Below are 14,229 nucleotides of genomic sequence, written 5' to 3'. Positions count from 1 at the left end.
ATGTAGGTCTTTATCGCATTAGTTTCTCACACGTTTCTCAGAAAACCATGATGTGTGTCCTTGAAGAAAAGCCCTGACAGATGTTTCTCAGTTATCTTAAGTGACCGGGCAGTTCTATAGAAGCGGGTTGGCTTACAAAAAGCAAAGAGCTCATACACTAGTTCCACTTCCCCATTTTGGTCTTCCCGGCAGAAGTTGCTTTCGACTACACACTAAATTCCAGCTATCAATGAATAAATTCATTAACATGTTGCAGAGTTAGATAAATGGAATTTATTTGCTTGTTTACACATTAAAGGAGATAGATGTGCACATCCTGCTTAGCGCTGAGCTTTTACTTCACATTTCTTCCAGCTTGTATTGTTTTCAAATCACCAGCAGGTGGCGATACTTCAACCAAACAGCAAGTGAACATTGAACATACTGTATAACTGTATTTTTGTGTGATTTTGTTTTCATATGTTATGATGTGATTGACAGGAAGAATCATTTCAATTCAGCTGTGACACTTACATTTTCAAACAACAATACTACCCCTGATATTGTTGATTTTAGGTTGATTCTGTGGTCAAAAGGCATTCAAAATAAATTGTTAAGCCAATAAACCCACAGGTGTCAGTGTCTGTCTCAGGGGTGTGAGACCAAATACAGCCAGAACACCCAACCCCCCACAAGGACCTATAGGGAGCTTTGCACCTGGTCCCATCTTTTGCTGTGGTTGTAAATTCACTAGCTGTGATTAGAGTGGTGTTTGGTCCTCACACTTACACCTTGAACCCCTTTTGAGAGGAAAGTCCAATGAGCAGATCAATTTATAGGTAGTGTGACCCTACTCCCTCTATACACCACCATCTAAGAATAAGCAGCATGGTCAAGCTGGCCTTAAGGCCTGAAACTGTGTCATTATGCTTATTTATGGCAGCAAATATAGACAGACCCCTCTTCTCACCTCTGAGAAAGAGCTAAGATTAGCATCACCCTCCGGCCAGCATGTATCACTGTCTGAATTTAGCCTGTTCCCCTTCTCATGCCGGCCCGATCTCACTCTGTCTGTCCTCTGCCCTGCTCCTAACTATATCTAGCCCTGTATAGATCTCCATACCCTCTCCAGTTTCAATCCACAGTTCAGCTTTCCTGAGAGGGTATGCAAAGTGAATGACCAAAAGCACTGTGTGGGTCTGAAGAGAAGTCATACTTCGCCCTAGGGCTGCAACTAACGATCACTTTCATTATAAGTTATTCAGTTATTTTCTTGATTAGCCTAATCGAGTAATCGTTTGATCCGAATGTCAAAAAATAGTGAAAAATGCATAGTTATTACCTCCTAAAGGCCAAGTGGACATCTTAAAGGATAGGTTCACATTTTTTCAAGTCTTTCCAATGCCCTAATGAACACTGACACATTTTTTTCTTGCTGTGATCATTCACCCTGCTCATACGGGCCATTAAGAGATCAATTCATAGTGCACTTTCAGTGTAAGTGATGGGGGACAAAATCCACAGCCCTCCCTGGAAAAGTTTATTTGAATCTAATATGAGCTCATCAGCCATCCAAGACGCCTGGAGCCTTATGTTATCTTCAAATAAATTTTTGCTTAAAATGAGGACTGTGGATTTTGTCCTATCACTTACATTGAAAGCACTTTTGGAGAGGATCTCCTAATGGCCAGTATGAACAAGAGGAATGATTACGGAGAGCAAAACCTGTTTAAATGTTCATTTGGGCACATGACTATTGTTTTAAGACATGGCTTGAAAAATTGGGAACCTATCCTTTAAAATAGTCCGGTTTTCTGTTACCAACAGTCCAAAAGATATTCAATTTACATCAAGGAAACCAGCAAATGTTCACATTTGACAAGTCAGAATCAGTGAAAATTACCAAAACAATTATTCGACTATCAAAATAGTTGCATCTCCATCAACTATAATATGCATCAGTAAACTGGCTGTATATACTGTACATAACCACCTATTATATGCATGTAACATCTTTTGTCATCATTTAATATCTATCTCATCACTCCTTACACTCTTCACTATCCTGTTTACACTCCACAGAATCAGTTTCACCGGTATGTAGTCATATAGTGTGTAAGTACACTGAGAGCCACTAAACCTGAGTCAAATTCATTGTATGTGTAAACATACTTAATAAATTCTGATTCTGAACTAATCAATTAATTGACCACTATGAATTTTGTAAAAATAATCGGCACATATTGGCTTCTGTTAGTCTTATAACAGAGCAAATGCACACAGTCAGTATACTGACAAGAGTCAGTATAAACACACAGTTCATACCGAGTCTTGTGCAGTGCGAGGCTCTGCTCCAGGTGGACGCTGCGGGGCGCCCTTCTGCTTTGTCCTTGCTTGCACGCTAAGCACCGCCCTGCTCCCCTCTCTCTGTTTGCCTGCTGCACGCTAAGCACCGCCCTCCTCTCGCCCTCTGTTTGCCTGCTACACGCTAAGCACCGCCCTCCTCCCTCCCTCTGTTTGCCTGCTGATTCCGGACTCCGTGAAGACGCCCTTAGCAACAACACACAGCAGCGTCGAATAAGATACTCGTAACGCAGACAGGACGGATTAAACACCACCGCTTTATTGCACCGACTACAGGTGAAGGCTATTGTCCGAAGGGGATGCCTCGGTTGTTTCTGCAGTTGAACATGGGGCGTGAGTTCAGCTAGCGAGAAGCCCCAAGCTGTCCCGAAAGGAGGGCAATTCCGGGGGGTTCAACGAGTGGTAGCATCGCTGTTTGCTAACCGGGAATAAGCACGGGAATGGTGCTCTGGATCGACTCACTGTACCGACAGAGAGAGGCGAGGGGCACACGGGTCAGACCACCAAGCTGTAATAATTGGACTCAAACTATTTTTAAGAGAGGGAGCGGCTCTCCAGCGGACGATTGTTTTTGTGGCTGTGCGAGCTAGCTGGCTGGCTAGCTGAGGGAAACGACCCCCACCACCCGCCTGCTCAGGTTTTTCCAACTGCAGCCAAGGCTAATGTTAGCCAGCACACTGAACACACAAGTGTGCGGTTTAAATAAAAAACAAGGATAAATTACAGTTAAAATCAAGGAGAAAGCTAGCTAACCCCGAAGGAGGAAGATAACCCGAGTTAGTTCAGGAGAAAGCATAACTCCGGGGTACTTTAGCAAACACGCACGGCAAAGTTTTAAATGCTATTAGCTAAGCTGGCTACGTGACTCTACTTTGAATCTTTGTTTCACACGTTGTTTTTTTTTACTTTGGATTTTTTTTCACTTCGGATGCTGGCATCACATTTTAAATGCAATCATGATGATAATAAGCAGAAAACCAGAGGGCCCAATAGCAACAGGTAACCTCAACAAAGTGTTTCAAGTCCCTTTTTTGTTTTCTAAATGTTGTATTGCATGTTTGCTTGCTTGTGTTTGATGTATAGGTTGTTTTAAACTGAGCTGAAAAGAGATTTCATGTTCAAGTTAATCAAATACTAGCTGTCAGCATGTCGTGGCTTTAGTTTCATACTCAAGCAACTCGTGGCATTTACATAAATATCTTGTGTCTAAAATGGCTTTGATTGACAAATTTTTTTCTTAGCTCCAGGCTTTACATGTCACGTCGTGTCATTCCGTAGACAGAACGGACAGATGTAATAAATGTCATAATGCAGCCCCTGTCTTACAAGTTGTAAACATGTTTTCTTTTGCTTTGATACTCTGTTTCCATCACGAGACTTCTTTCTCTAAATGTTTTGGAAGAGAGTCCAGGAAGCGCTGCGTGATTTTTACGTCTTCCCAGTAAGCAATAATTGTCTTATCAAAAGTATGATAAGAGTTTACAACCGCAGCACCTTCCTTGTAGAAACTGTTTTGGATTTTGTACCATGGCTTTCATTGTTGATAAGCAGCTTGTTATTGTTTTATACGTATATGGGCGCTGACGTCATCTTTGTTTCATTCTGTTTTGTGTGTTTTTGATTACTAGCATTTTTTAACTTATGCATATGAGGAAATGTAAGATATGTTTTTTACATTGCTCTCAAGCATTTGGCAAAGCCTAGCCTGTAGCCTATGGTGTACATTGGACATATTGTCTTTAAGGAGACACTTTCCTGAATACTAGGAAGAGGAAGACAATAACCTGTGACTTTATCTCACTGGCACGTTTAATGACACATGATCTGCTGTTTATGTGTTTGCTTGAACCTTGTTCTCTACCCTTCACTGTACAAAGAAAGGGGGGGGGGGGGGGTTCCCGTGCGGAGAGCTGAGCACCAGGTGGACATAGTAGGCTGGATGTTTGGTTACTTAGAAGTTTGGGCTCTGTCTCATGTTTTCTTTCCCGGTAAAGCTTGGACAACAAAATCAGATGCTGTACAGAAAGTACTGAGCCCCCACTGAGTGATTAGGAATTTGCAGAAGGCTAATGGGGTCTGTGCTTGCCTAATATTGTGTGTGTGGAGCCCTAATGCCTCTGTTTGCTGTGCTGTGCAGGTCTAATGCGTCTGTATCTAGGCAGCAGGTCTAATCTGTCCCGGAGCTGCTCTGTTCACTAGAGACATGGGCTCTGACGCACCTGCACATGGTTACGACACTCTCAGGAGCTTGTCAGAGAGAACACCAAACCTGCCACAGTTTTGGGATTTTGCTAATGATCTAACCTGATACAATAATAATATAAATGGCTTATAGGCTACTCAACCTCATTTGAAGCTATCAGACAGAGATTAATACTGGCAGCTTACTTCCATTGCAGTACAAACTTGTGTTAGCTAAACGACTGTTGCAGCAAACAGCCGGCTGATGGGGTTTGTCATTTGAGTAAGTGGCTTCCTCCTACAGTCCCAAATGCCGCTCTCATCCATCTACTGTCTGTATCATCTCGCATTAGGTGTTTGGCTCAATGCCACCGAGGTGAGTGCGCGTGCACAGCACTATTGAATGACAAGCACCCGCATCCTTCCATATGAGCTCTATTTCTGAGCACACCTGGTGTGAGCAGTACATGACTCGGCCTGAATGGACAGATGGGCAGACGGAAAGATGCTGTCGTCACAGAGGCATCTGTTACCCCCATTAGGCCAATAATACCACTTGCAGCGCTAGCGATCTGGGACCCTAAGCCCTATCTAAGCTGGTCAGGTCGGAGCCCTGGACTTGGATACAATGTATTGGACACAATAGATACAATGGATGAATCTGCTAATAATGGGCTTTTCACAGTAAATGTGGGTTAGGATGTTGTGGCAGACAATATGCATCCCTACTGGTTTACAGAGAGCAGCGTGTAGTGGGCTGTCCTGCTGAGGTTAGCTCCAGGGGTTTGTTGGGTCACACCATGTCATTTGTTTTAGTCTCAAGGCAGTTATTGGACTTGATAGGTTGACTGATGAAATAATCAATGGAACTTTGCCTCGTCGGAACAAACAAGGGATTGTCTGCCTCTTTGGAGAAGATTAGATTGCATTCTGTAGACTTTTGGACGTCATTCTCAGCCTTGATCCTGTGTTGCAGATTTGATGATTCCACATTGTCACACTGATTTATTTGTTCTTCTTTGTCCCCTCAGCACGCCATGGTGACGGCCTGTATGACTCGTACATGAGGACAGACCACATCCTTAAAGACGAGGCGGATACAAACAGTCCGTCTGGGCTGCCCCCCATGCCCAAACACACAGTAAGTATACGCACAAACACACACACACGTACACACAGAGCCAGTAAAGCCCAATTTCCTGTGCTGAAGCACGCTCCGTCTCCAGACATCCTGTTCCTCAGAGAGATATTCCCCACTCAGCCCTGTTCCTGTTCATCCCGTTTGCTCCCGCCCCTTTCCTCGGTTCAGTCTTCAGCAAGGTGGTTAGCTTATCTTTTATCTTGTCTCCAACCTGTGTAATTCAGTCAAGTCTTTATACCATTCAGTTTGAATACCGTAACATGATGTGAGTAATATTGATTGACTGCCTGAGGGTACACGAGTTCTCCATGACTGTGTCAGATTAGCTAACATGAAGTAGCCATTTTGTCTCTGCAGCTAAAGTAAATACAGAGAGCCATCAGCAATTTACAGCCTTGTGAACTTTTGTAGTTTGAATGTGCAAAACAATGTATGTCACTGTTCAAAGGATGTAAATTTGCCACTGTATATTGACATACTGTATGGTCTTAATTAGACTGGAACAATTAATCAATTAGTCGGATCAACAGAAAATTAATCGCCAACTATTAATGATAATATTAATGATAATTGATCAATTGTTTCGAGTCATTTTTTAGTAAAAAATGCCAAAAATCTCTGGTTCCAACTTCTTAAATGTGAATATTTTCTGGTTTCTTTAGTCCTCTGTGATAGTAAACTGAATATCTTTTGGTTGTGGACTGTTGGTGGGACAAAACAAGACATTATAGGTTGCATCTTGAGCTTTGGGAAATGACCGACGTTTTTCATCATTTTCTGACATTTAGTAAACCAAACAACTAAACGATGAATTGAGAAAGCCCTGGTCTCAATTCGCTTGATAGATGACTGCCCTCATCTACTCTGACAAATGACTTGACAAAAGAACCAAAAAAAAACATTGTAGATCTGAAGTCTGCATGTAGTCATGCATTAATGAAATAGCTTATTGGCTTTAGTTGACTGACCCATAGATGTCATTCTAAGTTGTTGTTTTTTTTTCTGATCATTAGATATAGTTGCTGTTCTTTTAGTTTCCTATCTTTGGACTGTTGGTCAACTTTGAAATCTGGTAACAATCTATGAAGGGTAGTTGTCTATTTTAACATGTTTTGCATTAGTTGAACATCAAAAAAAAAAAAGATCAATACTGAAAATAAATGTTAGTTGAAGCCCTTGTGGGCTATCTTTCTGCTATGGTTGCCTCTCTGAATAGCCCCTTTGGCAGAAAATACTCACACGCACACACACAGACACACAGACAATGATACTCCAAAGCCTCTGACACCAGCAGAGGAAAAAAAAAAGGCCGGTTTGATATATTGTAAAGATTTATTGGGCTTGAAAATGTGACCCACAAACAAAATCACCCATCAACATTCTCCCCTCCTCCCCTTCTTCTGTCTCATGTAATCCTCCATCACTGGGCTTGCACAGAGGTTAGGCCTAGTTTTCTATTCTAGTGCTGTCCTTCTTCCTTTGTTTTTGCTGTCATGCTCACTGCAGCCCTCACAGAGGTAATATCCTCAGCTGAATGTGACTGACAGTAGCTCGCCCCAGTTCAGAGTGTTATACAGTGTTCAGAGTTGCCTCGTTCTCTGTTAAATGAATTGTAGTAGCATTTTTAGTTCTGGATCGTAGTCCAACTTTAATGAGCGAGATGACGGATGGAAATCTTTTTTATTATGTCTGGGAACCAAGTTATATCCGTGAATGAGAAAGATTTGCTGATGTGTGTGACAAAGGTCTGTGTGTATACTATATGTGTTGCAACTCTATGTGTGCCTGAGAGAAGGAGGAAAGAGTACTTAGGTGTTTCTCTGACAGCAAAGGGATTAGCTCATCTCCATCTGTTGCACCATGCAAATTTGTGCACAGAGGACTCTCAACCCTTAGTATCACCAGTGTTAAAGAAGAGTCACACTCGTCTCGTCACTTTTTTTCCCCCCCAATTGTACCCTTTGCCTGGTAAATCAATAATCCATCACAGTTGGTGCTCCACATCTAGAAAGCTTTGATTTTTTTTTTATGCCAGCGTTTGTCTGTGTGTGAGTGAAGGGGCTCAATCAATGACATTCACTGTGTTTGTAGTACAGCTTTGGGACAACAGCTGCATGAGACCCTGGGTCAGCAGTAGGGCTGTTGTAATAAGTTAAGACTATATGGTTTCATGTATGGAAACCCATCCTGCATTCCATCTCTATTTTAGGACTTGAGCTTGCAACACATACACACAACAAGCTGAATCCCCTTTCAGTGGAACATGTCAAATGTACGCCTCCTTGTTGCGTTGTCTTCATCAGCTGTGTTTGGAGCCTGAAGCCAAAGGCTCCACAGGGCAGCATAACAAACTAAACACTCTGCTCAGTAATGCGGGGGGGGGGGAGACATTAGGGCCAAAAATCTCCCCTTTCTCAGATGGACAAAACCACTGTATCATTAAAATAAGAAGTGCTCATGTGAAAGAAGGACAGCTAGGAAGTTAATATGCCTCTTCAGCATGTCTGTATATAGAAATCCCAAGTTGAGTTTGTCAAGTGTGTCTTATTAACAGCCACACTGCTTCTACAATTTAAGAGTATAATCTAACTTTAATGACTGTCATTTCCCTTGTGCTCCATAATCTTGTGGAGGGTTCTTTCCGCTGGTAAGAGAGACAGAAGAGAAGGAGAAACAGAGAGCGAGGAGGAATGAATTCCTGGGGTCGCTGAGACTAAGCTGTTTACTAGCAGGCGAGAGCAAGACTCTACAGCTTTCCTCAAGCTCTTCTAACCTTTCAGGTCATCCCTGGCAAAGGTGGATTGTCACTTTTAAAGCTTGTGAATTGGGCACATGTGTTTAAAAAAAGGATCACAAAAGTTGCAGTAATTTATTAGTCTGCATCCAGTTCTTGTTGTTCCACTGGAATTTTCTGCACTTTAAGTACATGTGAAATTTGTACTAATCTTTAGTTGTGGAGTATGTTTTAGTGAAAATGCCAAGCCACTATTAGCATGTTGAACCCCAACCAAAGTTTCAATCCTTTTAAGACGTTAATCACTGGAATTTACAAATCAAGAAAAGATTATTGCAAAGCTTGGCCAAAAATCGCTTATACAGTTTCACCTGATCGTTTACTGGTAGCAAACAAACAAGTAAGGCGGTGTGGATAGTTGTGCATGTTATATGTGTTGGGGGTGGGCCTGTCATTCCTTTCAATTTCCCACCAGACTGGCTCTAGATCCAGTTGCACTGGTTTTCCCAATGCTAGCTTTATCTCTGCTAATGACTCTGAAGTTAGCTTTTGATATTTAAGCCTGATTGTAGACCTGTGATTGTGGGCTCAATCATGAATTCATCTAGAATCCCTCACTGCACTCTTTCATGGTGTTTTTGCTCCAACCACATCCAAATCACTTCCACTGAAGCACCTGGCATTGTGTAGAGGTGATATGTAAATAGATATGTCTGGGGGCCCACTTTGATCCTGTGTTTCTTGCTAAATGAGCCTGAAGACTTTTCAGCTCTTTCCCATAGATTATACATGAAATATTGACATGAATTTCAAGTGTCCAGCAGCCTCTTTTTGCAGTCTTTTGCAGGCTACATGCAACCCTTGTTGTGCACTGTTGTGTCACTAGTCTGACTCTGTAGATATTGTCTGTAGCACAGCACACAGAAACAAAGAGGTACTCTCTTCACTCTATTGAATACATTCATGCAACACAATAAAGCACATGTCTTCTACACAGTGAAGTACAATAGACATAGACTGCATAAACTAGAGTGGAGTGTTTGCCAAATGGATTTTCTAATGCCTTTCTTTTTGTCCATTGTCTGTCTGTCTCTTCTTCCTCTAATAGGTTGTCAGTAACAAGGGCGTAATGAGGGATCAGGTAACCGTGCGAGGTGGCCAGCTAAAGGTCAAGTACCTGTATGAAGACTCCACCAACAATCGAAAGATCAATGCCATAACTACAGCAACCATTCAGAACAGTGGGACCACTGGTCAGATGCCCAGTAAACCTGCCCCAGTCTCCAGCCTGTCCAAGGAGCACAGTGTAGACAGGTGAGAGAGATGCAGGCATGAAGATGGTGAAATTAATTTTCATACAAGAGAAATGTCTTTCCGTTGCTCATCACCATGTTTTCTGTCATTCTTGTTTGCGACAGCACTGAATCCAGTAAGGGCTCCAGTGAATCCTCTGGCTCACATGGAGTTGGGAATAGCGGGAAGCTGTGTGGCCCTCTCACTCCTGACCAGGCTCTGAGACTGTACCGATCTCAACTGACCACCCTGGAGCAGACAGAGATCCACTCCTACCCAGACATCTACTACGTGGGACCCAATGCCAAGAAGAGGCCTGCCGTTGCTGGAGGCAACAACAATTGTGGCTACGATGATGAGCAGGGTGGCTACATCCACGTCCCCCATGACCACCTGGCTTACCGCTATGAGTTTCTCAAGGTGAGCCACGTGTCTTTTGCTTGTATATTGATGAGTTAAAAAGCTATCAATTATGATTGAGTGTCTGTGAAACTACAACCGTATCAGATTTTTAGCTAACCTAGTCTTTATCTCCCTCTCTCTTTAGATTATCGGTAAAGGTAGCTTCGGTCAGGTGGCCAAGGTATACGACCACAAACTGCAGCAGCATCTGGCTCTGAAAATGGTTCGTAACGAGAAGCGTTTCCACCGGCAGGCGCAGGAGGAGATCCGCATCCTGGAGCACCTGCGCAAGCAGGATCGCAGCGGCACCATGAATGTTGTGCACATGCTCGAAAATTTCACCTTCCGCAACCACATCTGCATGACCTTTGAGCTGCTGAGCATGAACCTGTATGAGCTTATTAAGCGCAACAAGTTCCAGGGTTTCAGCCTGCCTCTGGTGAGGAAATTTGCTCACTCTATACTGCAGTGCCTGGAGGCCCTGAGCAGGCACAGAATCATCCACTGTGACCTCAAGCCTGAAAACATCCTGCTCAAACAGCAGGGACGCAGCGGCATTAAGGTAAGACACCTGGCACACTCATGGATGTAGCCTGTGAAATTATGTACAAGCTCTATAACAGGTCGTCTTGCATCTGATATTCATTTTCACTCACACAGTTCTTTCTTCTCCCATCTCTGCCAGGTGATTGACTTTGGCTCCAGCTGCTTTGAACACCAGCGGGTGTACACCTACATCCAGTCTCGTTTCTATCGAGCTCCTGAGGTGATCCTTGGCTCGCGTTACGGCCTACCTATCGATATGTGGAGCTTCGGCTGCATACTGGCTGAGCTGCTGACTGGCTACCCCCTGTTCCCTGGAGAGGACGAGGGTGACCAGCTGGCCTGTGTCATGGAGCTGCTGGGCATGCCTCCACAGAAGGTTCTGGAGCAGGCCAAAAGGGCAAAGAACTTCATCAACTCCAAGGGCCACCCTCGCTACTGTGGAGCCAACACCCTGCCCACGGGGGCCACTGTGCTGACGGGGTCTCGCTCTCGCCGTGGTAAGATGAGAGGCCCTCCAAGTAGCAAGGAGTGGAGTGCTGCGCTCAAGGGCTGTGAGGACCCCACCTTTACTGACTTCATAAAGAAGTGTTTAGACTGGGACCCCTCGTCTCGTCTAACCCCCAGCCAGGCACTCAGGCACCCTTGGCTGTATCGCCGGCTGCCCAAACCCCTACCTGGGACCGAGAAGAGCCAAGGGCCCACTGTGAAACGGATCCCGGAGCACCACAGCACCTCCTTCCCCTCTATCCTGGCCAAAGGGGGGCCTGGCTTAGGCACCACAGCTGCCAACAACAAACTGCGGAGCAACATGATGGGAGATTCAGGGGAGGCCATACCACTTCGCACGGTCCTACCCAAACTTGTCTCTTAGAGAGAGAGTCCTTCTAATCTCCTCTCTCCCTCCACTTCCTCCTCCTCTGCACTCCTCAGGAGGAGTCAGAGTGCAGGAGAAAGTGGAACCTAGGTTTTAAAACTCGTTTGGTTGTTCTTTTATTTGTTTTCTACTGAGAGGTGTCGACACCCCCAGTTCCTGGTTTTTAATATTAGCTGAACAGAAAGAGAGAGACAATAAAAGAAAAACTCTAATAAGTTTTTATACAGAGGATTTCCTTGAGCGGCTGTGGAATTTCTGTATACAGCCATTGATAAGGTTTGATTTAGATAATGCTTTTTAAAAAAAAAAAAAAAACTTCCTCGTGTGAGTGGACAGCTTCGTAAATGAGCAAATGTTTTTAACCTGTGTGTGTTCTCTCATGAGTGTTTTGTTTTAGTAAAAGACACTCAAGCACACCTGCACTGTCACTTGTCTTTCTTAACACTCAGAGGACACCATCCTTTCTGGGGAAGTGTTTGTACGAGTGAAACTTGAAAAGGGCTACAGAGATTACTCTTACAGGTTAGAGTTACAAAGCAAAGAAAAAAAAATCATGCTCTAGTGTTTGGGCCCTGCACACACTGACACAGTTGACAAAAATGCCTTCACATAGGTAATGAGGGATTGGCATTATGCAGTGAATAATTAGGAGAACATGTTTTTAGCAATAAGTCTTCACCTCCTCGTTTTGTTTTGTTTTTTTTCCTAATACTGCTCTTCTTTTCTACCTTTCCTGATCCCTGGTGCTTGCATGTCAGCTCAATATGTGACATTAGTATGTGTGTGTGCTTTAGCTTTGTGGTGCTACTGTGGGAGACATCAAGAGGGTATAGGACAACCTATTTACAGCCCCTTCTTCCTCCTAACTCCCTGCCTGAGTGGAAAGAGGGGGGTTGGGAGGACGGTAGCTCCACTCTAACTCTGTCACAAAGGTGTCATCGCCACACTCGGTACTTCACAAAATGGTTTGTGTGAGACTGCAGTGTGAGGCTGGCTCACTGATAGATATATATATATAGAGAGAGAGAGAGAAAGAGAGCTGCAAGTCATTGCACATACACACCTGTGGGGTGATTGCCAGGAAAGTTGTCTTCACAAAGTTAAAGTTTGTACGAATGTCACCCTCCCATGCCCCTAATTGGCTGCTGTGATTGTTGGCAGTGGTGCATTAGTCCAAATGGAAGAATAGTGTAAGGAGAGAGAGATCATGGGATAATATGAAAGACGGTATGTTAAATATGAGCCAAGATGTTTTTTTTTTTTTGTTTTTTTTTTCTCTCTCTCTGGGGGAGGTGTAGAGGAGACAGGCCAGTGACAAAGAAGGGTTTTTAAGGTACTGAAGAAAGAAGTGTTTCTCAGGGAGACATACTTGATACATCCCTTACTCTTATATACGCTCTCTTCCACTCGCAGTCCTGTTTCCTGACTATGGATGAACATGCATGCAGTTCTGTCCACTAAGAGCGAGAGAATGCATACATGAGTGCGTCTGTGAAGGGGGTCTGCATGCTCCACAATCTGACCTAGATTCCCCCCCACCCCACCCCACACACACACACACGCGCGCACACACACACACACACACACACAAAACCTCTTTCTCGTTTTCTCACTCTTGTCTCATGTAGGGCAGGGAACCTCTTAAACTCACACATATACTATATAGTGAATTATGGTGCTGTCCAAACGCGCACACACACACACACAAAAACACGTCAGGTGCATGTTGTATGGACCACACCGCTCAAAGAGTTCTTTCTCTCGTCCCTTGTTTTCTAAGCAAAACTGTCAGGGATTTCTACTCTGTCTCCATTTTTTTTATAGAAGTGGTTTCTATTGCTATTCACTCCAGAATATGGAGGATGAAATATTGCAAACGCAGAAAAAGAGAAAGTTGTATACTGTCATGTTGTACTAGTGGTGTGCGTTAGTAGGAGGATGTTTGGTGTTCCAGCATGAAATCACAATCTGTTATCAGACTGAGTGACTATGAGAAGAGAAACTGTACAGTAACCAAATGAAGTTGTGATAGTTTCTTTTTCTAAAGAAAATAAAAATGATTATTAACTGAAATGTGCTGCTCTGGGGTGATTTCTGGTTTGAAATGCATTGATTGTGTTAATATAGACAAAACTAGATAGTTATACTATAAAGGTAAAAGTCGATTTCATCTATTGATACTCTGTATAAAGCAAATATGCCATTTTTATGTCAAAATTCACCAAATCTAGCATTCACTGACCACAGACAGCCAGATAACATTTTGTCCATGAACCCTATAACGATTTCTTATTTTCAAGTGCAGTTTTGAGGAAACCTTTTGTTCTCAAGGGAGATCTACAGAGATAATAGACGAACAGACAATAGACGAAGAGATACTTCAGATGATCATTCCTCATTTGTCACATAACCTGAACCTCTTGTAACCAGCGGTAACCAGTGTTGCTTTTGCCATTTGATACCTGGGGCCCTGTATTATGAAACAAAGTGTGTCTTCAGGCGGCGGTGAATCAGTATAAAGTGAGTTGGATTTCAGTCAGTGATTGGGTTACAGATTCAGTGATTATGTGGAGGCTGATGAGTCAGTGGCCTGTGACACAACTTCAAGGCAGTGTGTGATACTGACACTGTCTTGTCATTATGCACTTACATGAAAGTTATGAAAAACTGAAGTTAACAAAGAGTGTAACACACGTATGTGAAGACTGACATCTG

General features: G+C 43.3%; 1 protein-coding gene across 3 annotated transcripts; it reads left to right on the top strand.

Annotated features, from left to right (window-relative positions):
- The first annotated feature begins 2,485 nt into the window (after positions 1 to 2,485).
- On the top strand, positions 2,486 to 13,587 carry dyrk3 (dual specificity tyrosine phosphorylation regulated kinase 3). 3 transcript variants are annotated; one of them, XM_067587718.1, is made up of 6 exons: positions 2,486 to 3,342; positions 5,556 to 5,665; positions 9,508 to 9,713; positions 9,818 to 10,112; positions 10,240 to 10,656; positions 10,780 to 13,587. In XM_067587718.1, exons 1-6 carry the CDS (start codon positions 3,300 to 3,302, stop codon positions 11,509 to 11,511), a joined length of 1,803 nt encoding a protein of 600 aa, XP_067443819.1. In that variant the 5' UTR covers positions 2,486 to 3,299; the 3' UTR covers positions 11,512 to 13,587. The 3 variants fall into 3 exon arrangements, with proteins under 3 accessions (XP_067443819.1, XP_067443821.1, XP_067443820.1); XM_067587720.1 differs by having other exon boundaries at positions 2,487 to 2,619; XM_067587719.1 differs by lacking the exon at positions 2,486 to 3,342 and adding an exon at positions 3,680 to 3,784.
- The last annotated feature ends 642 nt before the right edge of the window (positions 13,588 to 14,229 follow it).

Source organism: Thunnus thynnus, chromosome 4 (assembly GCF_963924715.1).
Source record: "Thunnus thynnus chromosome 4, fThuThy2.1, whole genome shotgun sequence".
NCBI classification, from domain to species: domain Eukaryota; kingdom Metazoa; phylum Chordata; class Actinopteri; order Scombriformes; family Scombridae; genus Thunnus; species Thunnus thynnus.
Note: the sequence above shows the minus strand (reverse complement) of the source record. Positions and strands in the feature narration are given on the sequence as shown.